General features: G+C 39.2%; 1 protein-coding gene across 1 annotated transcript in view; it reads left to right on the forward strand.

The window, feature by feature from the left end:
• The window catches only part of Vps50 (VPS50 subunit of EARP/GARPII complex), a 101,873-nt gene that overhangs the window by 22,718 nt on the left and 54,221 nt on the right, over window positions 1-24,934 (forward strand). Inside the window, exons 4-12 of the mRNA XM_060374004.1 lie at window positions 344-415; window positions 3,211-3,264; window positions 5,106-5,176; window positions 5,879-5,996; window positions 6,311-6,346; window positions 7,728-7,810; window positions 16,581-16,623; window positions 18,941-19,039; window positions 19,954-20,094. Of these exons, the coding sequence (XP_060229987.1) occupies window positions 344-415; window positions 3,211-3,264; window positions 5,106-5,176; window positions 5,879-5,996; window positions 6,311-6,346; window positions 7,728-7,810; window positions 16,581-16,623; window positions 18,941-19,039; window positions 19,954-20,094 (717 nt within the window). The remainder of the gene's footprint in view (window positions 1-343; window positions 416-3,210; window positions 3,265-5,105; window positions 5,177-5,878; window positions 5,997-6,310; window positions 6,347-7,727; window positions 7,811-16,580; window positions 16,624-18,940; window positions 19,040-19,953; window positions 20,095-24,934) is intronic.

Raw genomic sequence — 24,934 nt, forward strand, 5'->3', positions numbered from 1 at the left:
ACTGTTAGTCTTTTCTTATTTCCCCTGGCCGAAATCATTTAAACACTCACCCACAGGCTGCCCAGCGGGTCTGGCTTCCTACCTGGAGAGTAGCAGCAGTGGGTGTGGCCAGGCCGGACCAGTTGAAAGCAGTGGACCCTGTAAAACAGATACTGAAGCTTTTGTAGTGTTTGGGAGACAGAGGTTGTGCAGAAACATTGGAGGACTGTGGGCCCTGCTGCTGTTGCGAGTGTAGTTTATAGTTCTCTAGTTAGAAGTGTTTGGGGAAATGAAACCAAATGTAACAGATTTTGCTCCTCATCCATCTGTCTGGCTGTCTGTCTCTATCTGTATTTTGCTACAGAAGCTTCCACCTGTTCTCAATCTACAAGAATTGGAGGAATACAGAGATAAATTAAAGAAACAACAAGCTGCAGTAAGTAAATGGATTTCTTTTTTTTTTTTAAATTGTAAATGCATTTCTTTTTGGTAAAACTGCATGAAAACAGAGGTGTAACATTTACAGAGAAATACCATATACACATATACACATATACATATACAGATACCATGTACACATCCAGTTGTCTGTCATGACTCAGATGACATATGTGTTGTTGTATGCCTCTGCACTTTCTTGCTACTGTTTCGATAGGTTTTCTTCTAGAGATTGAGGTTCTCCTTCTGGTCCCTGGATGTGATCAAAGAGCTTAGAGCAGTGGTCTCAATCTCCGTAGCGTTGTAAACCTTTAATACAGTTCCTCATGCTGTGGTGATCTGCAACCATAACATTATCTTCATTGCTGCTTCATCACTGTAATTTTGTGAGTTGTGAATTGTAATTTAAATATCTGATATGTGACCCCTGTGAAAGGGTCCTTCTCCCGAAGGGGTCGTGACCCGCAGGCTAAGAATTGCTGGCTTAAAGCTTTCTTTCTAAGCACCCATAGGCATCTGTGCTGTGTATATGACTTCCCGCTGTGCTGTGTATATGACTTCCCGACCCATATTTTTGTAGTGGAGCATTTTTTAAATGTCACTGTAAAAGTCCCACTTACAGTCAAAATATATGGAGAGAGAATGTAGAACTAAGATGCAGAAAGTCAGAGTTGTTGCTTTGTAACTATGGGTAGCTTGCTTCACTTCACTCTTGTTTTACTTGTGAAATGATAGGTAGAACCACATTTCCTTCAATGCTATAAAGTTCTGCAACTATTTCCTTTGTGTGAGGCTAAACATAGGTTTATGAAACACATGGGAGGTGAGTTAATGGTATCGTGGTATTGCTAATTATTTTAAGCCAGTAGAAATTATGTTTGGATGTAACACGTCCTTGTTACTAACAGATCTACCAGTCAAGGAAATCAATGCTTCTCTGTCCTGTTACACCCAGGAATGCTAGGAGGTCCTGTAGTAGGACAGCAGTGGTGTGACAGCGCAGACCCACTGAACTGCAGTTTTCTTCGTAAACTCATCTGAGGAAAAATCACACGTTACCATATGGCAGATTCCAGGATGTAGAGCTAGTGCTACCTGATTTCATTTTCTTATGGTTCCTACCTGACACTTTTTTTTATGGGATTGTGTTAATCTAAATTAAGCTAATATTAACCTGTGAACATTAATGTTATTCATGGAGTTAAAGAGAAAACCTTACACAGCTTCATAGCATCACAAGCAACCGACCAACCCAAAACAAACTGTCAAGAAAACCCATGTATTTTCAACTTTGCAAAGTAGGGACCAAGTGACTTGTTTGTTTTCTTTTTTTAAAGATTTATTTATTTTTTATTAATCACAGTTTATGCACTTTGTATCCCACCTGTAGTTCCTTCCCTCATCCCCTCCCAATCCCACCTTTCCTCCCTCTTCTCCTTCCATGCCCCTCCCCAAGTCCACTGATAGGGAAGGTCCTACTTCCCTTCCCTCTGACCCTAGCCTACCAGGTCTCATCAGGACTGGCTATATTGTCTTCTTCTGGGGCCTGGTAAGGCTGTACCCCCCTCAGGGGGAGGTGATCAAAGAGCCAGCCACTGAGTTCATGTCAGAGATAGTCCCTGTTCCCCTTACTAGAGAACCCACTTGGACACTGAACTACCATGGGCTACATCTGTGTAGGGGTTCTGGGTTATCTCCATGCATGGTCCTTGGTTGGAATATCAGTATCAGGAAAGACCTTGGTACCCAGATTTTGTGGTTCTGTTACTCTCCTTGTGGAGCTTTGTCCTCTCCAGGTCATTCTATCTCCTGCTACTTTCATAAGATTCCCTGCACTCTGCCCAAAGTTTGGCTATGAGCCTCAGCATCTGCTTTGATACCCTGCTGGGTAGAGACTTTCAGAGGCCCTCTGTGGTAGGCTCCTGTCCTGTTCCCTATTTTCTCCCTTTTCTGATGTCTGTCCCATTTGCTTTTTTGAGTGAGGATTGATCATCTTACTGAGGGTCCTCCTTCTTGCTTAGCTTCTTTAGGTGTACAGATTTTAATATGTTTATCCTATATTATATGTCTGATATCCACTTATAAGTGAGTATATACCGTGTGTGTCTTTCTGCTTCTGGGACACCTCATTCAGGATGATCATTTCTAGTTCCTACCATTTGCCTGCAGATTTCTTGATTTCCTTGTTTTCAATTGCTGTGTAGTATTCCATTGTATAAATGTACCACAGTTTCTGTATTCATTCCTCCATTGAGGGACATCTGGGTTGTTTTCAGATTCTGGCTATTACGAATAAAGCTGCTACAAACATGGTTGAGCAAATGTCCTTGTTGTGTACTTGAGCATCTTTTGGATATATGCCTAGGAGTGTATAGCTGGATCTTGAGGTAGCGCTATTCCTAGTTGTCTAAAACCTAAAACCAGATTATTTTTTTACATGGTGCAAGCAGTTTCATTTCCCCATAGATTAATTACCTCTGTAAAATCAGTTAATTACGTTTTACCTTAACAAATTCATTCATCTTTCCAAATGAGATTCTTTGTCTTTAAAGATAGTTCTGCTTTGCTTTCTGTTTGTTAGCGCAGGTAAAGAAGCACATATCCCTAACAATCATATGGCTGTTTATTGAGTTTCCAGTAGGGTGGTGTCAATGCTAATTTATACTAACTACATAGCACAGGTAAATGTAAATAGGATGATTGTTCCCATAGTGTTCTAAAAGCTGAAGAAAATAATAGAGTGGAGAGTGGGGTTTTTCATTATTTCTTCTGTTTGATTGTGTGTTCTCGTAGGTCTCTAAAAAAGTGGCAGATTTGATTCTTGAAAAACAGCCTGCTTATGTAAAGGTAGGATACTCTCTGCGGCTTGTCGTAGTAAAATTTACAACTGGTTGAATGACTTATTTGAAACTTAAGTTATAATACTTATTTCTTTTCTCTGTAGTGTGTACATGTATGTATGCATGTATGAATGTGTATATTTGTGACATTTTATCAAATTGAAATAAAAGAACCATTGAAAATTGCTTTCATGAACTTTGTGACAAAGGTGTGGATTAGTAATTAAACATAAAAGTACGTTGCTATTGGGATTAAATCTGTAGCTCTCTGTCCTCACCTGAAGCAGAGCGCTGTAGATTGGAGACATGGCTCAGTGGGTAAGAATGCTTGAGGCGTGCACAGAATTTGGATTACAGTACCCATTTAAACAGTTGGATGTGTTTATGTATGCTCTAACCCCAGTGCAGTGGGATTTACAGACAGAAGGTTCACTGCAGCTTGCTGGCTGTTCTCAGTGAGAGACCCTGTCTAAAAGGAACAAGGAAGAGTGATAGAGCAGTGCCACGGACCGGCCCAGTCGGGCTCCCGTTGTCCTTGGGAGAACAAGGCTTTGGACAGGAAGACACGGTTTCGGTGAAGAATTGACAGACAGAGACACCTTGATGGTTTTGACTCTGCTGCAACTTTACTGAAGTCAAGCTAGTATTTTTATAGTGATCTCACAAGGAAGCACCTTAAAATTGGCATGCTTTCCAGAACATTCAGACTTTTACCAAGGATACAAAGTTTATGTTTTAACTCAAAATGCAGTCAAACATAAAGCAGTACCCACAAGTAATCTTGGCCTAAAAACTTCTTGATCAGAGCAAGCAAAGGAAAAGAAACCTCAAATATAGTTTCATTATTGCTAACCAGTGAAGAGGAAAGTCAGGAGCTAAGTCAGATGCCTGCCAAAGTCCCTCTCTATATCAAAATCTAACTACACCTTTGTTAACCCTCCTCCCATATGTCCTGCCCAAGATTTATGATCTTCCTTAGGAACAAGGCACTGAAGGGAGGGGGAGACTCTCGTCAGCTGCACCTCTCATGCTATTATTTCTTAAGAAGGAGCCTGTTATTTTTCCACTATTCTTAATGCCTATTAATACTAAATCTAATTCATTACTTTCCTTAAACTTATTTTTATTAAAGCCTTTAACAATCTACTAATAATAAATTTCTTTATAAAGTTAGTTGTGCTGTTTCAGGTGTCACAGAGAAAGATCAAAGAATTCATTATTCCAGCCCCAGAGCCACAACTGAAGAAGCATAGAAATCTCAGAACTCGTCTCTTTTCCAAGTGGGATGAGATTGCCAGGGACCTTCCAGGGGGCTTATTTCCGGGGAAATCATATCCCCCGCCCTGTAGCTTATGCTACTGTGGCGACACTGGCGTGGGTGTTGGCAGAGCAGGGCGCCCAGTATCCTCTGGATTCTGTTTGCATACACAGGTTCTCATAGTGCACACATACACCGAAGGGAGGGGCCTTTCAGAATTCATGGAAACTCCTTGGAGACAGAAATCAGATTTATTGTGTCTTTAGTCACTTTGTTAAGGTTCTGTTGGGCAGAAACATATACATGATGCATTATTGGTGTGTATTCCTGCCTGAAACAGATCAGGTTAGCTTTCCTTACAACAATACCAACTAAATATTTTGTTACCTGTCATTGTGGAAATCAATTGGAAGTAGGTATTTCAAATTACTTTTCATGTAATACGCTAACAATTTTCAAGGCTAAGGATCTTTGTTACTAGTTTGTTTTCAGAGTCAGGTTTTTATATTTATTTGTTTTTAAACAGTGGAGCCTTTGCTAGGAAGAAAGCAAACACCCGAGACAATAGTCTGTATCTGCTCTTCCTGCAGGAGCTTGAAAGAGTTACGTCCCTGCAGACGGGTCTTCAGCTGGCTGCTGTCATCTGCACAAATGGGAGGAGGTACTGCTTCCATGACTTTGCTCTCTCAGCTCAAAGCTATTTCAAGAGCGGCCGTGAGGTCTGCTGCTGATACTGTGGCTGGAATGCATAGAGCCCTTTCAATAAGCAGCATATAATCTAAAAACTGCACCGGAAAGGCATGTGCCAGGGACTGACATAGCTCCTTGTACACTCTTTGTAAAGAAGAAAATGTAGGTTTCCCCCTTTCTTTCTTTTTTCTGTTGTAGGCTATTTTTTGTCATATACTATAGAAACAGATTGTTAAGAAAATAAAAAAGAAACAACAAAGAATACATAATGCAGTGCCAGTTGATTGCTAGATTTACAAATATAAGATTATTCTGTCAACTTTTGCACTGGTTTGAGATGGCTATTTTTTTTTAAATATGGACCTTATTTATTTATAATAAACTACATATAGTAAGAATAGTCATAAAACAATCAGGAAAGTCATATTTAAAAGTTACATTCAGAATGTTTAGCTCATCTGTATATGGCAACCTTGAAGAAAGTACTGTCTATCCAGGCGAAGGTGATTGAGATGGTTATTCTTAATCTCTGTGCTTTGCTGAGCTTGGGTCATGAGCAGTGGATGGATCAGCTACAGTCCACCTACCTTGCGTCTATTGCCTGCCTAACTGTTGTGTGTGGACAAAGCTCCTGTAGTCTAGAAAATCCTTACACTGTTGTTCACTTCCATAGACATTTGAATATTGCGAAGGAAGGTTTCACTCAGGCCAGCTTGGGACTTCTTGCAAATCAAAGGAAGCGTCAGTTGCTGATTGGACTTCTGAAGTCGCTGAGAACCATAAAAACACTGGTATGTGTGAGTCACTTTTTAAAAGTTAAAACTTGCAGACTAGAGAGATGGTTCAGCAGTCTAGAGCCCAAACTGTTGTTCTGGTAGACCTGGGTTCAATTTCCAGCACACACTCCAAGTGCCTCATACCTGCCTGCGACTCCGGAACCATGGGTCTAGAGCCCTCGCCTCTGTGGCCACCTGTATCTGCATGCTCACACCCCCTGCTCCTGGATACTCATAATTTAAAATAATAAAAATTAATTTAAAAAATACAAGTGAATTTGTAGTTGAATCAGATTTGACCGCCCACCCTCCTTTTTTTACTTTTTTAGCAAAGAACTGATGTACGCTTAAGTGAAATGCTGGAGGTGAGTGAGCAAACTTTGTAAATTTCTTGATGCTAAGTAAGTTAATATTACAAAGAAAAAATATTAGAGGGCAAAATTCTCATCTGTGTTTTCTTCTGGTTGGTCTCTGCTATAAGGAGAATATTTAACAGGAAAGGTACTTGAACCGTTCTTGTCAACATATAATTCATTTGGAAAATGAAGTTTGTTTGGGAAAACATTTACTTTGAAGTAGTATTTTCATGCTAGTTTTAGACTTTTCATTGTGTCCAAATCATCAAATCAAATTTCACAATTAACATACAGGAGTGATTTGTGAAATGGGTAATATTTTCTTTATATTTGGTATCTCATAGAATAATTTGTTTCCTGAGCTAGCCATCTGTTTCCCTTTGATATTTTCTGTCATAGTAAGGTTTACTAAAGTATATTGACATATTAGCTATTCTGGGACACTGGTATTTGATTTCTGTGGGATAGGTTCTTTGTCATTATCTTAGCATCCCTGGTGTTTGAATTGTATTGGTTGGATTTAAATATAAACATAAGGAATTTTTTTTTTCCTTTTCTGTATGACTAGTGTTACTTCTAAACTCTAAGTGCTAAACTAGGGTCTGAGACCTCTATTGGAAATAGTCATTTGGTATTCAATAATTATTTAGGTGGCAACATGTTTTTAAATTAAGGTGTTAGCCTGCGAAAATAACCTAAAGGGAGATTTCCCCTCAGGGTTTCAAAGGTCTCAGTTCATGGTCACTTGGGTCTGTGTGTTTAAGTCTGCGGTGAAGCAGTCCAGCAAGGCTGAGGACCTAGCAGACAGAAGTCCTTTCACTCACCACCTGGCAACCAGGAAAGGAAGAGGGGTGGCCTGGGGAGGAGCAGGGGATGAGGGGTTGGTGTATTCCACAGGGCCATATCCATAGTGACATGCTTCCTTCCAATTCCATAGTGCTGTGCTTCTTGAAGGCTGCACTGCAGCCTGGCCACTAAGGCCCTGTCACATGGGTTTTGGGAGACAGTTGAGTTCGAAGCTATGTAGTTTATCAGTATCTGTTCAGATATATTGATTGATTGCTTGGTGGTAAAACAGTTGAAACTCATTGCAAAAAGAATGCAGACTTTTGGCACATGTTCTAGAAACATTACAAGAAGATATGTAACAAGAAGCCTCCTCGGGAACTAGCTTCTGCAGTAAGGCTTGCTTTCAGGGACATAAGCACTGGAAGGATAGGATCGGGGCATAACCTTTTCTCATGTGTATTTAGGCCCCAGGTCAGTTGCCGCTAACTCAGCCTGTCTTGTTAGTTTCCAGTCATTAGAATTCTGATCTTTGCAGGGGTGTGTGTTTATCAGGCTTTCTCAGGACTTGTGTCTAGTCTAACGACTTCCCTTCTGTCTGAAGGAGGAGGACTACCCAGGAGCTATTCAACTGTGCCTGGAATGTCAGAAGGCGGCCAGCACTTTTAAACACTACAGCTGTATAAGGTACACACAAAATTTAACCTGATTCTGTTGTCAGTAATTTTTATGTAGGAATTGTTCAACATATGATGTTAATAAGCATTGAGATTTAATATGGCGTTCTTGGCTTAACATTTGTGTTCATAAATGGACAGTACAGTGAAATAATTAACAGCTCTTGAGGTATAGAAGAGCAAATGCTTTTCAGTCCACCTCTTGTTACCTTCTTGAAACTCTTTTTCATATTATTTCCAGTCTGAGTGACGTCATTTTTATATAATAATAGGTGAGAATAAATCTACTGCCATCTTCCTTGCCTGTCTTGGGGACTATTTCTCCAAGCTTTGCCCATTATAGAAATATTGAGAGTATTATTACAGCTTGTTTTAAAGGTCCAGGTGGTTCAAGTAGTTGGTTTTCTGGAAAATTTAAGTATCATTTCATTTTATATAATAGTGGTCTTTGTTTTTTTAATAATTATCTTTTATCTTTTGTTTAAAGCAAATATTTTGAAATGTACAATGCTAAACTAGTTGCCGTTATTAACTGTCACTATGAAAACGCTCAACAACAGCACTTACACTTAAACTAGATTATCTAAGTGAATAAAGAATTATCTCTAGTATCTTAGTGTACTCAGGAGTTCCTTTTCTTTCTTTTCTCTCCATTTTTTCCCCTTGTTGGAAAGTGTACCCAGGGCCTTGCACGGAGCCTTGGAAACTGTTGACATGTTCTGAGTTCTGAAAAAACTTAGAGCATCGTTTGCTTTGCAAGTGATAGGACAGTGGGGAACCAGATAGTGCAGTCAGTGCAAACCCTGGGTGTGTTCTTGAGTGGGGCAGATAGAACAAGACTGGGTGTGCAAGAGAGGGCAGTGCCCATGTACAAGACTGAGATCTCACTCTCCAGGAGTCGCCTTTGGGGACCTGGAGGAAAACTGGGGTGGTGGATTAGTTAGAGCAAAATAAAAGAGTCACAGAGGGGAAATTCCTGCACCGTGAGTAAAAACTAGCTTTAGAAATGCCAGGGAAAATGAAGACTGCAACTGTATGTTCTATTTATAGCAACAAAGAAGTCATGGCCAATTATTTTTGGGTCAGATTTAGGGAGAGTTGGCTGAAGTGTAGGTGTAAAACCGGAGGAAGATTTGTGAAAACACATAGAATTAAGAAAAGAGAAACTTGAAAATTTGAAAATTGATGGAAGAGAGTAAGAACTGGAAAGTAAAATAGAACATAAAATGCCAAGACTTTACAAGGATTGACTTTGCAAAGGTCACTGTCTATTACAGGAGGGAAGAATGAGCATAGACTCGGGTGGCAAGAAGTTGAGGAAGTTGGTTAACTGCTGAAACTATACTTTCCATTAATTAAAAAGCCCATTTTAGTTATGCTAAAGTAAATGTCTTATGTAACAAGATTTAGCTGTAAAATGTTTGAAACTGATTCAGATTTGGGCTTTTTACATTTATCAGGAAGTTCCTCCCTAGAACTTTTATATTAATGGATGTTGTGATGCAGGAGGGAGATGTAATCAGATATGAAATTGAAAGTGACCTGAATGACTAGAAATTAATAATTGCTTTATTTTAGATGATACAATGTATAGAAAGCACACATTATATACATGAGTGATGTGTGTGAGAAGGAGAAAGGCTTGTCTTTTCTGTGAATGGGTAGAAGTTTGTCCTGAGTGCATTTTTCTGTCCCAGGAAAGTTGTGGTAGCATGAGCTCACCTTAGGTTCCCTAGAAAGTTGCTGCATGGAGTTGGTTTTTAAATGTGCGATTTATCTAAGTGTACAGTGTTGGCCGAGGCTGGTTGTATGGTTGTGGGACAGCCCCTCTCTGGCTCTTAGTAGCCCAGTTTGCTTTGTCCTGCCTAGCCCTGCCACCTTCCTGTTTCCCTTCGTCTCTTTATGCCACACCTTGTTCCTGATTTCGAAAAGCATACATTTCTTTCTTAAAAAAAAAATACTAGTTTTGAGGTTTATTTATACTTTTATGCATTTACAGTTATATGGAGTACAAAGTAATATTGATTTTCTATATAGCATGGAATGATTAAATCAAGCCAGTTAATCTGTTGTGACCCCAAATATTTGTTGTTTTCTTTTTGTGATCAGAACATTTGAATTTTATTCCTTCCTACAACAATATTGAAATAGACTGTTCTTAGTTACTAGAGGCTTCAGTGTTTTGTGCAGCACATCCCTAAAATGCAGACCTTGCCCCAAGTTAGGAAGCCCTTGTGTTTGTGATGATCCTGTGAATCATCAGTTTTTAGACCAGAGAGTCAGTGGAAAACAGCTTGATACTCTGTGAATCTTAGGAGTCATATTTAATTTATAATTGAATACTACTTAAAATTCATACTTGAAAATACTACTTAAAATTCATACTTGAATCTTACATTCATGTTGAATACCAGAGAATTATTAATATTTTCTTATAATTATTTATTTGCATTCATTTATTCATCCATTTATTCACCCATCTGTCAGCCTGTCTGTCTTGAGGCAGGGGTGGCCTGGAACTTGCTGTGTATGTAAACTGGCATGAAACTCACAGAAATCTGAGTGCCTCTGCCTTCCTAGTGCTGGGATTGAAGATGTGTGCCACCATACCTGCACCCCTTAGGAGAAATGTCTTTAAGATAACTGCTGTATACCTAAAGAAGCTAATCAAGGAGGACTCTGCCTATTATGCTCAATCCTCTTTCCTTCTGAAAGGCAAAGAGGATGAACATCAGAAGAGGGAGAAAACTGGGAACAGGACAGGAGCCTACCACAGAGGGCCTCTGAAAGACTCTACCCAGCAGGGTATCAGAGCGGATGCTGAGACTTATGGGCAACCTTTGGGCAGAGTGCAGGGAATCTTATGAAAGAAGTGGGAAATAGTAAGACCTGGGGAGGACAGAAGCTCCAGAAGGAGAGCAGCAGAACCAAAAAATCTGGGCACAGGGGTCTTTTCTGAGACCGATACTCCAACCAAGGACCATGCTTTGATAACCTAGCCCATGGCAGTTCAGTGTCCAAGTGGGTTCCCTAATAATGGGAACAGGGACTGTCTCTGACATGAACTGATTGTCCTGCTCTTTGCTCACCTCCCCCTCATAGGGGGTGCAGCCTTAACAGGCCACAGAGAAAGACAATTCAGCCAGTCCTGGTGAGACCTGATAGACTAGGATCAGAAGGAAGGAGAGGAAAACCTCCCCTATTAGTAGACATTTGGAGGGGCATGAGTGGAGAAGAAAGAGGGAGAGTAGGGTTGGGAGGGGAGGGGGTAGGGAGCTAAAGGATAAAAGTGAATAAACTAATTAATAAAAATAAAAAGTAAAAAAATTTAAAAAAGAAAAAAGATAACTACTTCACTATTTAGAAAATTTCTGCCTTCTGATGCATCTTTTTTTTTTTTTAATTTCAATCAAGTTTGTCTGAACCATATATCTGCTTGGCCATGTCTTAATTTGGCCTTGGTTGGTTGTGGTTCTAGTCACATGACTCCTTTGTTTGAAATAAAAGGAAAGGTTGAAGTTGAACAGAGAGATCTAGTGGTGTATGGGGAGGAACTTAGGTAGATTAGGAACATCTTCTGGCTGTCTCTGAGGGTTCTAAAGCAGGAAATCCAGAATTCTCACATTTGCTCTCAGATAAGAAAGCAATCGCCTTGTGTAGAAGACCTCAGTCATAGCTCTAGTTTGACACTCACTGTTCCAAGTGACACTTGAGGCAGTCAGTCAGTTCTAAAATGAACAGCAGCAGTATATGTTCTTGAGATGTGCTGTGTTTCGGCATCCTTAATAAAATAAATTGTAATACCGATTTTGTTCACTTCACGACAGAGAACTCTGCAGTGTTATTTGAAAATTGGTGAGTTGATTGACATGGAGTCTTGTAGTTGGAATTTAGTGGGAATAAGATTCAGAATGTGTCTGTGTTTAAGTGTATCTGGATGAAATATTTAATATCTTTTTCAGTTGAAATGTATCTAAATTAGTTTCAAGGAAAGTTATTTCAAAAGTTGTAACGATTTTATTACTTTTTATTTCATTGGAGGAAACTTCTTGACAGACCCTCAGAGCTCTGTGTTACATGCTGGAAGGTTTGTGACTTGTCAGAACTGGTTTGTTGAGTACTGTACTTTTACCATAACATAGGATTTAAAGTATCCTTTATTTTTTTTTTATCAGAATATGGTCTTGACAGTTTTGTGAAATTGTTACACAGTAAATGTCCACAGCTTTTAGCTATGGATACATCTCATGCTGAGGACTTCTCTTCTTTGTTTTCCCAAATTTGCTACAGTTAACAATCCATAAAGTTTGGAGATGTTTGCCTGCTTCGCATTCTTAGAACTGGACTTCAGGCGTTGTGCTGATCATCTTCGAAGTTGGTGGAGGATTTCTGAACAGATTGAGGCTAGAGACGTGATTATAAGAAACCTACCTTACTAGTTATGCTATGGTCTAGCCATGTCTGCTTTGGAAGATCATGTAGATGCTTCATGGTCTCTCAGGTTGTTGGCTTCATTTCACAGTATTTGGAAGTCAGGTCTTTGAGGTCTACTTTCCTGTAAGTAGACGGGAACCTCTTTAGGTGGGCTCTAAGCTAAAGAGACTGCTATTTTCATGGACCATGGATATAAACTACAAATTTGGAATTCTGTTTACTTAGATTTATTCTAAAAGTTTTAGGACTTGCCAGAACCATATACAAAAATGTGACAGTTGAGAAACACATATTCAGCATGTGTTAGACTCAGGAAACCTTAGAGCTGGAAGCAGTCTTCTGGAATTAGTCTGGGCATCATTAGGAAACTGATACCCAGAGATCTTTAGGAAATTGACTTGAAATAACTGGCTTGAGCACCAGACCAGGCAAAGTTCAGTACAATGCTAACTTTGTATCATTAGATTTGTACAAAGGTTTGATTTATTTACAGCCTTCTGAAGCCAATTTTTATGAGAGAGAGAGAGAGAGAGAGAGAGAGAGCTATAGCACTTTCATAAAAGCACTTAATTAGCTATATTGCATATCTTATCTTTACTTTTTCTCTAGTGATGTCCAGACGTGGCAGAAATATTCAGTTCATTCTGTTGAGCTTGGAGAAGGCATTTAAAAGCTTTTAGCCTTCTGTCTTAGAACTAGTGAGATTGTAAGACCTGGGGTCTCACAGCTCAGGAGTTCAATCGCGCCCTTCCCAGAAACTCCCCCAGACCAAGACTCGTTGCAAAAGCAAGAGGTTTATTAACCATTTTACAACGGGGTCACCCTTGCTGGTCAGCAAAGAGTGGCACCGGGAGACAAAGGCCTTTAGGTTTTTAAAAGAAAAATTGCGGGAAATTTGAAGTTTTAGTTTTGGCAATTTAGGATTGGATGAGGAAGCTATAAAGTAAGATAATTGGTTAGTCTTAGGTGCTCAAGCTTGGCCAGTCCTGCCAAGTGTGGATGCAGCTGCACTTTAAGGTGGGGGTGGTTAGCTCATCCTTGAAGATTAGGGCTGCGGGCTCTTGGCTGGAGGTCAAGAGCTACTCAGAAGAAGTCTAGGTTTGTTGCTAAGAAACGCTATCTCAAGGACAAGGGTCTGGTCATTCTTTTGCTGAGTGAAGGTCATTGCTTGCTTGCCCCTTTTTTTTATATCTGTCCTCACAGATAGGGTCATATTCCTTCACTCTCTGGAAAGGTACTAAGAGGCTTTAGCTTAACCTGGACCTAAAACTCAAAACTATAGGCTTTAGAGGACATATAGGTTACAAAGTTAGCCTATCCCTTTCAAGGTGTTTTTTTTTTTTTTTTTTTTTTTAACCTTAATGTAGCTTTTATTTATCAAAATGTTTATGGGTAGTTCTTTTTAATATTCTTTGATTAATTGATTAAAATGGCTTGAACTCACATTTCTAACTGATACTTAAGGACTTCTTTAAAAGCTACACAGTAAATGCCCACTCCTTTATCACTAATTTCTCTCTGTGTATATTTAATTAGTAGTCAATTGTGGTCAAACTGCAGTTGTAGATTTTGAGAGGCTTTTTAATACAATGAAATTGATTTCTAGGTTTTATGTTTATAGTCTTCTACATGTTATTTACTTACCGTGCTCACAGAAAGAGAATGATGCAACTATAAACAATAACTGCAATTAAAAACAGCTACATTCACAATTTTATAGTGACTGTGACTGAATTTAGAAATACTTCTTTTCCTCCAAAGTGAAACTACTCCCTAAAAGAAAATGATTACCAGTTCTGAAGTGCCATTATGTTGTTTTTCTTTCTCTTTGTCTAGTTCAAGTTCAGGTGGACTTTTCAACCTCACTCTGTGGAGGAGGGTATCTGGATTTAGCTGTGTTTATCTTCCTGTTGCGACGTACCTACAGACCCAGAATCTAATGTGGCTCTTTTCCTTCTCCTTTTCCTACCTTTATAGGTTTAGCTATTAAAGTAGAAAATGGGGACTAATAAATGATTTTTCTTTGCATTATTAACTTGACCCACAGATATTTGTTACTGGCTCTCTGAGCCAGGTAGGAGGTTTGGCCCTTGGGGGGTCACCTACAAATAATGAATAATGACTGTCTCCTGGAGCCCTGCTCCTGGGATGCAGGGGACTGTAAACAGCTCCCCTTATGGGACCAGGAAGTAAGCAGAAGCGGAATTCCTAGAGAAGAGGACATTTAGGACTGGAAAGCTAGGTGGCTATTTGACAGAAGAGGTATTCTAGCTGTGAACACTGAGCAGGAATGGAGTTTGTGGAAGTCTGTGGTTTTGTTAGAGAAATGTATGCAGTCCATATGGATAAAATATTTTATAGGCATTGGAAAGGGAATGAGAAGTCAAGGGCTTCACACTGTATGCCAACTTTTGCTTTGTTCTTATTTTTGGGAAATTGGCAAAGTGTTTATTGAACATGGGGCAATAACGTGATTTCACTTTTGCCATAGGCGCTGCAAACTTTGTTGTGTTTAAGAACCAGGCAGGCAACAAAAACACGAGTGCAGATGGAAGCCCACAGAGGGTAGGGCAGGGGCTGTGGGCAGAGCATGCTCTAACTATTCCTCTAGCCCAGCCCTGTGGACTCTGCTATATATCACGTGTTGGTTTGGGCCAGAGATCTGAACTTTTCTAAGGCATCAATCCTGAAATGCTGGTGGCCAAACAGTCTAGTTTTGCTGTCAGTTTCTACCAGAGAATGTAACTACCAGTGTCTGACTTCAGGGTAAAATATGCATATGACAAGCATTGCATATTCTACAAAGAGCAAACTTTCCTCTGTAGGTTTGAACATTTATCCTAAGGTCATCAAAAACATCATGGTGCTGATTTTCCTTCCTGGTGAATTGCTTTGTGCCTGTATGTCTGTCTGTGTGCCTGTCTTTCTCTGCTGTTGCCTTCTGCTCTGTAAGGAGCCATTTCAAGGAACCCGTTGAGGTGTATAGATAGCATGAGGGTAGGATTTTCAAGGGGCCTTTGCAGTGAATGGTCCTCCTCATACAAAAATTATAAAAATCTCTGTTTCTAGTGCCACCCGAAGTAAACATTCTCCTGTGCTTGCCTGGATTTTTGCCCTTACGTGACTAGTGTGCTTTGACTTTATGGCTGGTAAACCTCCCTGTTTGCATGGACTGCCAGGAATTTGAGAGTCCAGTTTATCATCAGCAGATAACACTGCAAAAACCTAAGATTTCAACATGTTGAAGTGAAGTTTTTATTCACTCTTATCATATCTTTTACATATATTATTAAAAGTGTTTTTTGAGCTTGAACTTATTTTGTGATTGTGTTTATTTTATTAGATTTCAGAGACTTTTTTTTTTGTAAAATATAATTTAGATACTGTCAACTTTAAGTTTTTTGCCTGTTACAAATAGGCTCCAAGAATTGTGTGTACACTTTTACCAGGTGTGTGCTAAGAGGCAGTGTGGACTGCAGTGTCGTTCAGAGTTTTTCAGAGAGCTTGTCGACGTGTCCCCCTGTCGGGCATTGCTCGAGTATTCCGCTTGTTCCACATCAGCCAGAATTTGAAGACACCGTCATGAATGATTTAAAAATACCTTTTGGCCATTCTGCTTGCTTGCTTTGCTGTTTTTCACAGTAGCTCTACCAGAGTGACTGATGGACTCAAGTGCCACTTGTCATTTTATTTTGCTTGTTCTCAGCTGACTATCCCATGCCAAGTGTCTGTCGGTGCCATTGGCCCTCGTGTGTCCTGTGGACCCCGCACTGTCTCGGTGCTGCCACTTCACAATAAGGCTTTGCTGATCTTGCTCTAGAAGACTTTCTCCGCTCCTGAAGCTGCCACCGAGATTTTAGAAGCTGCCTGTTCTTTTCTGCAAATAAAAAAGAATGGTTGCTTGACTTTGTGTTAGAGTTTGGTTATCACAGGAAATCGCTTTTGTGAGCACGTTGTTAGAGATCTTGATCTAGTCATATGATGTGCTCTTTCCTGTACTTAAGTCCAGTTCATTTCAGCGTGGCATTGTATTACATAACTTTTGTTGCAGTTTAGTCTCGTTAAATTGTATTTTTAAAAAGCTTATTTTCTATTTCTTTATTCTTATGTTGTAGAAATTAACTTTATTTGTAAATTTTACTTCTTGTTTAAGTTAGTGCCTTTTGATTTTAAAATGCACTGTGACCTTTTAGTCTTAATTCTCTGTAGTCTTCAGTTACCTCTTCTCCTTTTCTAACTGTGCTGCTGTCCTCAGTAGCCCACAGACTGTGGGTACTGGTTTTCTGTCGATTCGCCAACCGCATTTATTTAGCATTAGACACCTTTAACTCTGTTTTATTTGATAGTGAGCTGAATTCAAAGCTGCAGGACACTTTGGAACAAATTGAGGTAAGGACTTTTACTATAAAGGGGCAGCATTTTCCTTTTGGAGGTTTGTAGTTGTAGCACAACATTATTTTCTGTGCTTATTTTATTTCCCTTGTCCCTAAATCACTACATTCAAGTTTCTTGTATTTCATTTGAAATTTCCATGTATAATCAGATTAATCTAATCTTGTAAACTAAATAACACTTCTAGAATTAGGGGTACCTTAAAGGAGAATTTGAAAATATCACTTATTCTAGAAATAGTTAATCTCCAAATGGGAAATGGATGTGTTGCCATGTTGTGATATATTATAAATACTTTCCACATATTGTATTTTATAAATTACTTCTCTTTTTTTGGCCTAGTGAGTTGATTTCATTGTAATTATTACCCGATAAACACTCTCATAAATTCCCAAAACAGATTGAAAATGTAGAAGTGGGAGAAAAAAGCTTTCTTATGGAGTTGTCCTCCTGCTATATTCAGAATCCTTCTGCCTCCTTGGCAGTTTTTACAATGCAGAATGCTCATTTTAATAAGGAGTAAGAGTTGCTGGATTCCCTCTTTACCCTTTGCTTTCCTGATTAGGATACTGTAATTATAAAAGTTAAACTTAGACTATCAAATGACCTTTTGTGAAAGAAGTCTTTGTAAATGCAAGTATTTGCTAATTATAAGAATATCTATTTATTTGCTAATCACAAAAGCAATTGACTTGAGTTCTGTAAGTAAACATTGCTTGGAATGTTTTAAATGAGGGCTTTCTGTTGATAATCCAATATGTATATAAAATATCCTATCAATGTAGAAAATCCTTATTTAAAAGTGAAATCATAAGATTCCCTGCATTCTGCCCAAAGTTTGGCCATAAGTCTTAACATCTGCTTTGATAGTCTGCAGGGCAGAGCCTTTCAGAGGCCCTCTGTGGGAGGCTCCTAACTTGTTTCCTGTTTTCTTGATGTCCATCCTCTTTGCCTTTCACAATGGGAATTGAGCATTTTAGCCTCCCTCTTGATTAGTTTCTTTAGATGTACAGATTGTATTAGGTTTATCCTATATTATATGTCTATATGAGTGAGTATATACCGTGTGTCTTTCTGCTTCTGGGATAGCTCACTCAGGATGATCCTTTCCAGTTCCCACCATTTACCTGCAAATTTCATGATTTCCTTGCTTTTCATTTCTGAGTAATATTCCATTGTGTAGATTTACCACAATTTCTGCATCCAGTCTTCAGTTGAGGGGCATCTGGGTTGTTTCCAGCTTCTGGCTATTACAAATAAAGCTGCTACAAATATGGTTGAGCAAATGTCCTTATCGTGTACTTTTGGATATATGCGTAAGAATGCAGGGAATCTTATGAAAGAAGTGTGTAATCGTAAGATCTGGAGAAGACAGGAGGTCCACAAGGAGAGCAACAGAACCACAAGGAGAGCAACTGAACACAGGGGTCTTTCCTGAGACTCATACTCCAACCAAGGACCATGCATGGAGATAACCTAGAACCCCTGCACAGATGTAGCCCATGGCAGTTCAGTGTCCAAGTGGGTTCCCTAGTAATGGGAACAGGGACTGCTTCTGACATGAACTGATTGGCTTCCTCTTTGATCACCTCCCCCTGAGGGGGGAGCAGCCTTACCAGGCCACAGAGGATGACAATGCAGCCACTCCTGATGAGACCTAACAGACTAGGATCAGAAGGAAGAAAAAGAAACCCTCCCCTACCAGTGTACTTGGGGAATGGCAGCATGGAGAAGGAGGAGGAAGGGAGGGTTTGGGAGGGGAGGAGGGAGGGAACTAGAGGGGGGATACCAAGTAAATAAAGTGTAATTAAAAATAAAATTAAAATAAAAAAAGTGAAATCATTGAACAAGAAACCCAATAATAAGTCCACCTTAGATGGACAAAGCTTAAGTGGGTTCTATATTTTCAAATTCAGTGTTGGTTGAGAATTACTTTTTCTTGGTAGTAAACAGATTGTTGTATTTTTATTTTATAATCCCACACATTCGGTTTGTACAATTATACAGTTTTAGCAGATATTTGAGGAAAGAGAAAGTTAAGAAATAGTACAAAGCAAGGTCTCTTAAAAAGTATACTTATTTTGTTTCTTCTGAAATATCAAACATGGGTTTCAAGGTAAATAAATTGATAATTGTGCTAATTATTTGTTTAAGGCTTAATTATAATGGTTAATTATAATTATATTTGGTTTTGACTAATCCAGTATAATGGTAAATAAATAATTATAAATGAAGGGAAACTAGTTTTAATATTTTCTTCTTATTGCCTTGAAAACAGTTTCCTCATCACCTCTTACTTCTGTTGATTGCATAGGAACAGTTGGATGTAGCTCTTTCCAAAATCTGCAAGAATTTTGACATTAATCATTACACTAAGGTTCAGCAAGCTTATCGGCTTCTCGGAAAAACACAGGTTAGTTCTGAGTAGATGTCGCTCATGAACCTTTGTGACTGAAATATACCAGTGTTATATCCTTATAAAACTTCACTTAATGAAGTGCATTTTAATATTGAATTAATTATGTTAACATCTTATTGATAGAGTCTCAGAGTGTAAACCATGTCACAGAAACATCCTAAGACTTTGTTTTAAACTATGTTTGCCAGTTTTACTATTTTCACCATTTTATGTGGGATTTAAGAAAGTATATTTTACTTGAGAGGCTGAGGCAGGGAGATTGCAAGCCCAAGGCCATAGCAAGAACCTGTTGTCAAACAAACAGACAAGCAAAAATACACAAAGGAAAAAAGGAAAGTACAAGCTAATTCAAATTCAGTGGGAGATTGCATTGTAGTGTCTTGTACCTTAATTTCAAATTTGGATCTTAATACAGGGCTTTGTTTGTTCCAGGCTAGTTTACATACTCCCTCAGGCAGTATATAAACTGTTGCTTGCTGAGCACATTTATCTGTCAAATAGGTGCACTGCATCTCGCAGGTTTCCCCAGTACTGTAGCTTGCCGTACAGTGTGTGGCTTTGCATACTCATTATCCAAGGTCTTCCATGAAAAACGTGAAACAAGGGTCATGGTTTAAAACTTAGTTGCGTCTTCTGTATCCAGGCTCATGCATGTAGTCATTCAGCCTTTGAACATGGTAGGCACAAGCATTTTTCTTTCTTTTAAATGGTGCCTTCCTTTGAAAGGAAATTTAAGACTTTACCAAATGTTTTGAATTCTGCTTTCTGTTTGAAATGCTGCTTTTTTTTTTTTTTTCCATCTCCTTAATTTTCATATCTCAAATGGCATCTTGGGAAAACTACTAGAAGAAAGGCACTTAGCACTTGTGAGCCTGTGGACTTACCCTGCCTGTATTCCCCTCCCCTAGACTGCCATGGACCAGCTTCACATGCACTTCACTCAGGCCATCCACAACACCGTGTTTCAGGTCGTGCTCGGGTACGTGGAGCTGTGTGCGGGAAACACAGACACGAAGTTCCAGAAGCTTCAGTATAAAGACCTCTGTACGGTATGCCCTCGTTCCGTCACCGCGCTCCTCCTCTCTCCGCTCAGTTTGCTGATTAGCTTTATCCAAGCACCATTTGCGAACGTTGTTCTATCAAAGATGGTAGTTACCTCAAGAAAGTCAAAGTGGAGGGGCCTTTGAAGTCGAAAAAGTAAGTTGATGAAAGGAAATTTAAGCGGATTTTCCTTATGGGAACAAGTAAGGCCCTCATTTGCATCACTCAGGCAAGGGGGTGATTCATGAAAGAGTCTGCTAATAGGACATGAAGTGCTTAACTTCTTCTATTTAGTGGTGGGCTATCATTTTTGCCTCCTGTTAAAAGTAACTGGTGACAGTCATTGTGTGGGAGCAAATGTAGACCCGGGGTCTTTGCTAGCAGGTTGTTGTGGAGCTGGTGGGCACTCTGAAAACAAAGGCAAGCCTGGGCACGTTGCATTTCACGTCACTCTGTTGTGGCAGTATTTTGGCCGAAGTACTTGACTATAAGTTGTGTTTGAAACATTATAAATTAGGATAATTGGATGACACAAAGCAAATGGGAGGTTGACTTCTTCTGAGCAGAGAAGAAGTATGCTTCCTTTAATTGGGAAGAGATTGGAGACTGAAAGGACAGTTGTCTGCCTGCTTTGCTCTTGGTATGGCGCTTAGCATGTCAAGGTGAGCAGGAGGTGACATAGAACTAGTTTTAAAAATCCTTTACAAAGAAGATAGGAAACTGGTAAACAGTGCCTCATGGTCTTAAGGCCAGCAGAGAAAACTAAACCCTAGTTGTATTCTTTTACTGTTCCTCTGATTCTAGAGGTTGACATACAGCTGTCAGTGGAAAGATAATAATGTACTGGTACAAAACTATTTGAAACCTGTCATTCTTAATTCAACAGTGTTTTATATTTAAGTAATTGCTTTTATGGTCATTTCAGACAGCATGACATCCTTTATCATTTAAAACTTTGAAATAGATATTATAATGATGCATGCTTTACTTATTTTATATATAATACTAGTATCTGGTTGCTTAAGGACACCTATCAGCAGTTAGAAACACCTGAGTGCCCAATAGTAATTGAGAATGGCAGTTTTTCCCTACAAGATACTTGTGTTTTTAAGTCAGGAACCTAGTCAATTGCTAGGAATATTTGTCAAACATTGTATTAAAAAAAATATGGAGTGCCATAGAGACTCTGCTATTATGCTGGAGTCATGGCCAAGGAAGTGACAAGGGTGGGCCCTAAGCCCAGGCATGTCCCATCCAGTTCTGTGCTTTGTCTGCTATTGCTTAGGTTTCTGCATATAAGATAGAAAGTATATAAGATATTAACGTTATGCACAGCCTGGCACACACAGAAATCATTAGAGACCTGCAGCTGAGAGGCAATTTCTTTTAACCACTTTTCTACTTAGAGACAGAGTTCAGTCTCTGCATAGATGCTTTTAGTTCACTGAGTCTAGTGCTGTTTTTTAACCAGGAACTGCTTATGCAGGACCATTTTTCCAGTGGTGCTAATGACCCTGTGGCTGTGGTGTTTAAATCTGTGAATCAGTGTGTGTGTGTGTGTGTGTGTGTGTGTGTGTGTGTTTGCTATGGGGGTGGGGCATTGGGCACACTGTGGATTTTGGACCTCTCTAAGATACCTGAGCATCTGTTCTCTGCATGTTTGTCAGGATGTGAGTAGAATGCTAAATCTAAATATGTAAGACTCCCTTAAGAATTTCTGTTTTATGTTTTAATAGTAAAGCATCTTTCTGATTTTTTGTAGAAACTTAATAATAGATTTTCTTATGAGTTCAATTGTATAATAAATAAATATGTCAATCTCATATTTATCACTTTACTTTCAATGAAGCAACTTTGAAAAGATGATATTCCTACACTGTATGCGTCAAGTTCACAAAGACTGCTTATATTTATGGCAGGATATATGCTTATACATTGAAAATCACCTAACCTCACCATTATAACCAAGGCTGACATGTCCCTGCTTTGAGAAGTTAATTTCTTCATTTGAATTCTGACCAGGTAGGCTTCTGGCAGTGGCTGGTAGGCTTTCTCTGAACTGATTGTGGTGAGACCGGAGGTCAAGATTAGGAGCCTTCCCATGCTCAGGTTGTGTTCATGCTTCCACAGTGTGAGAGCCGGGGTCGCAGGTGCAGTGGCTCTTTGTTGCTCTTTATGCTCATTCACGTTATGAGACACGAATGTTGTTCTGTATATGTGCTAATGTTTTCCCTTAAAAGTTATTTAAACTATTCCTTTTCTGTACTATACACTGTTTCTCAGAGCCTGCATTTCTCTCTTTCCCTTCATTACCACCTTCACCAAAAATCCTGAGTGTGGAAAACAGCTGTAGACATGGAGAGGTCCTGGAATCATACCTCTGCTCCCTATGCTTAAAGACAATTCAAGAAGAGGCGTTTTACTATTAGTGCTCTCTGAATTGATTCATTCCTGATTAAGTGCACTTTTCCATCTGTGAATGTAGAAATGGAATTGTGACATCAAACCACACACTGCATATATGGTCTGATGCCACTGTGCCCAGAACAGGAGCTGAGTTTCTTTGCTGGGCATTTGGTAACTGATGAATGACTTAAGCAAGTGATGCCATAGGAGGTCTGGGTAACCCTGTCTCTTTTATGGAAGCTGAAACAGATCCAAAGGGGTTTCTTGTCTAAGAAGTCACTGAACCAGACATAGAACTAGTTCCTGTCAGAACCAGGACCACTGCTTCCTTGGCTGGATCTTTCCCATCAGGCCTCATAGGGCTGAATATTTTACAGGCTGTTGATCCAGCCATTCAGGTCACTTAGGACCAGAATTATTATGGCCTGCCTATTATTTTATGATCATATGCAGTTATATTGTTACTTACCTATTTTTCTGTTTTGCATAATAAGGTTTCCTGTGAAATCTCGAAATACCTTTTAAAAACTTTTATTTCTTGACAATTTATACATATATACAGTGAATCTTAATCATAAACACACCTAACGTCCCCTCTTGCTTCCCCCAGACTGCCAGTACTCCCCTTCATATTCCCCCCTCACCACACTCTCTGTGTAATAATTTGGGGAGCCTGATTGTATTGATTGTGTACACAAGGCAATCCACCTGTGGCCGCAGCCCTGAAGAAAAGTGAGTTTCTTCCCGAGTAGCTGTCAAGTCACCATTAGCCCCCATCTCAGATACTTTTCTGTTGCTGTGAAGAGACATCATGACCAAGGAAGGCAACTTATTAAAGAAAACATTTAATGGTGGCTTGCTTACAGTTTCAGGTGGTGAGTGCTTGGCCATCATGGTGGGGGGCATGCAGCAAGTAGGCAGACATGGCATGGAGCAGTGGCATAGCTGCTTTCCACACTGAAAGCTAGCCAGCAGACTGCCCTTTCCAGATCAGGTGCTTCTGAAAAACTGACTAGAATATACAAGTGTCAAGGTTTTTTGTTGTTGTTGTTTTTTAATTTACTGACTGGTGTGTGCTTTAAAGACAGGGTCTCACTATGTAGCCTGAGCTGGACTTGAACTTGTAACACACATGCCTCCATCTCTTTTGTGTTAGGTTATGGTTGTGTGCCGTCATGTCTGGCTTGCAGATGATTTTAGGTACATAGCTAAAAGCATTTTTTTTTTTGAGAGTAGACACTAATTGCTTGCATGGTATAGTGGAAATGTCTCAATTTTAATGCAAAATAACTTATTGCCACCATCATTTGCAAACACAGAGATTAATAGGTCAGACATTGAAGACAACTTTTAAAAACATTTAGTAAAATGGTCTCTAAAATTTATATTTTAGAATATTAACTTAGAGCAAATTATCTTGCCTTCTTGTCTTAAATTTATTATTCTCATATGCTTGTACACATTGATGTATTGAATTATATTGAGTTCTTTTGGGAGACTTTTAGACAAGGTCATTGCTTTAGTTAGGTCTGTGAATCAGTGACAAATAGGCTTGCTATAATTTCAGTTGTTTTTGAAAAAAATTACATGCATAATATATCTTGCTTGATGCATCTATAAAACTAAATAAGCTCCTAAGAGCTGGCATAGAAGAGGAGCCCCAAGATATGAGAGAGGAGCCCCAAGATATAGGAGAGGAGCCCCAAGAGACAGCATAGGAGAGGAGAGGAGCCCTAGGAGATAGCATAGAAGAGTAGCTGTAAGAGATCGCATAGGGCAGGAGCCTCTTGTCCTCACATTGTGTAGAGTAAAAGGTAATAGATTTAAGTTTTAATTTTGGGGTTGACATGTTGTTAAATGATTGACTGTAACAGTTATTTGTATAGGCCTAAAGTTTCTTTGGAAAAAGATATGCCTAATACTACCCTCCTCTTCTTTCAGGGAGAGTGTTGGGATATACTTAAATGAAATGTAAAATATAAATGTAAATTAAGCACTGTTGAATGTTTTTAAATTGTCCTTCGAGAAACTCCTGTATTGTGTGGATTGCTGAGGGACAGCCTAGAGCTGTTTAAGTTTTGCTTTACTTGGCTATGTATTTTTAATCTTTCCTTATCTTGTCCCTTTTTAATGTATATATGGTAAGAAATGAGTCAGGTGTAATGATGTGCCAAAATAAACTGAGGAAAAAGAAAACTGGCTCAGTGTAAGCTAGCAGTTATAGAAATAAGCATGCAAACTTATCTTTCATAAGTGCAAGGTATTCTCTTACCTGTGTGAATGACAGTTTCTTCTGCAGATCCCTGTGTTTGGGTTTTTGGCAGAATCCAATGACTGTTAGTTACACGCTTTGCTAAGGGACATCATCAGGATGCATTTCTAGAGGTCATATTAGTTGGTTGAAGTGAAAATACATGTACTGTTCTGTTAGGTAGCTACTAT

The sequence above is a fragment of the Meriones unguiculatus genome, chromosome 21, assembly GCF_030254825.1.
Source record: "Meriones unguiculatus strain TT.TT164.6M chromosome 21, Bangor_MerUng_6.1, whole genome shotgun sequence".
In the NCBI taxonomy this organism is placed as follows: Eukaryota; Metazoa; Chordata; class Mammalia; order Rodentia; family Muridae; genus Meriones; species Meriones unguiculatus.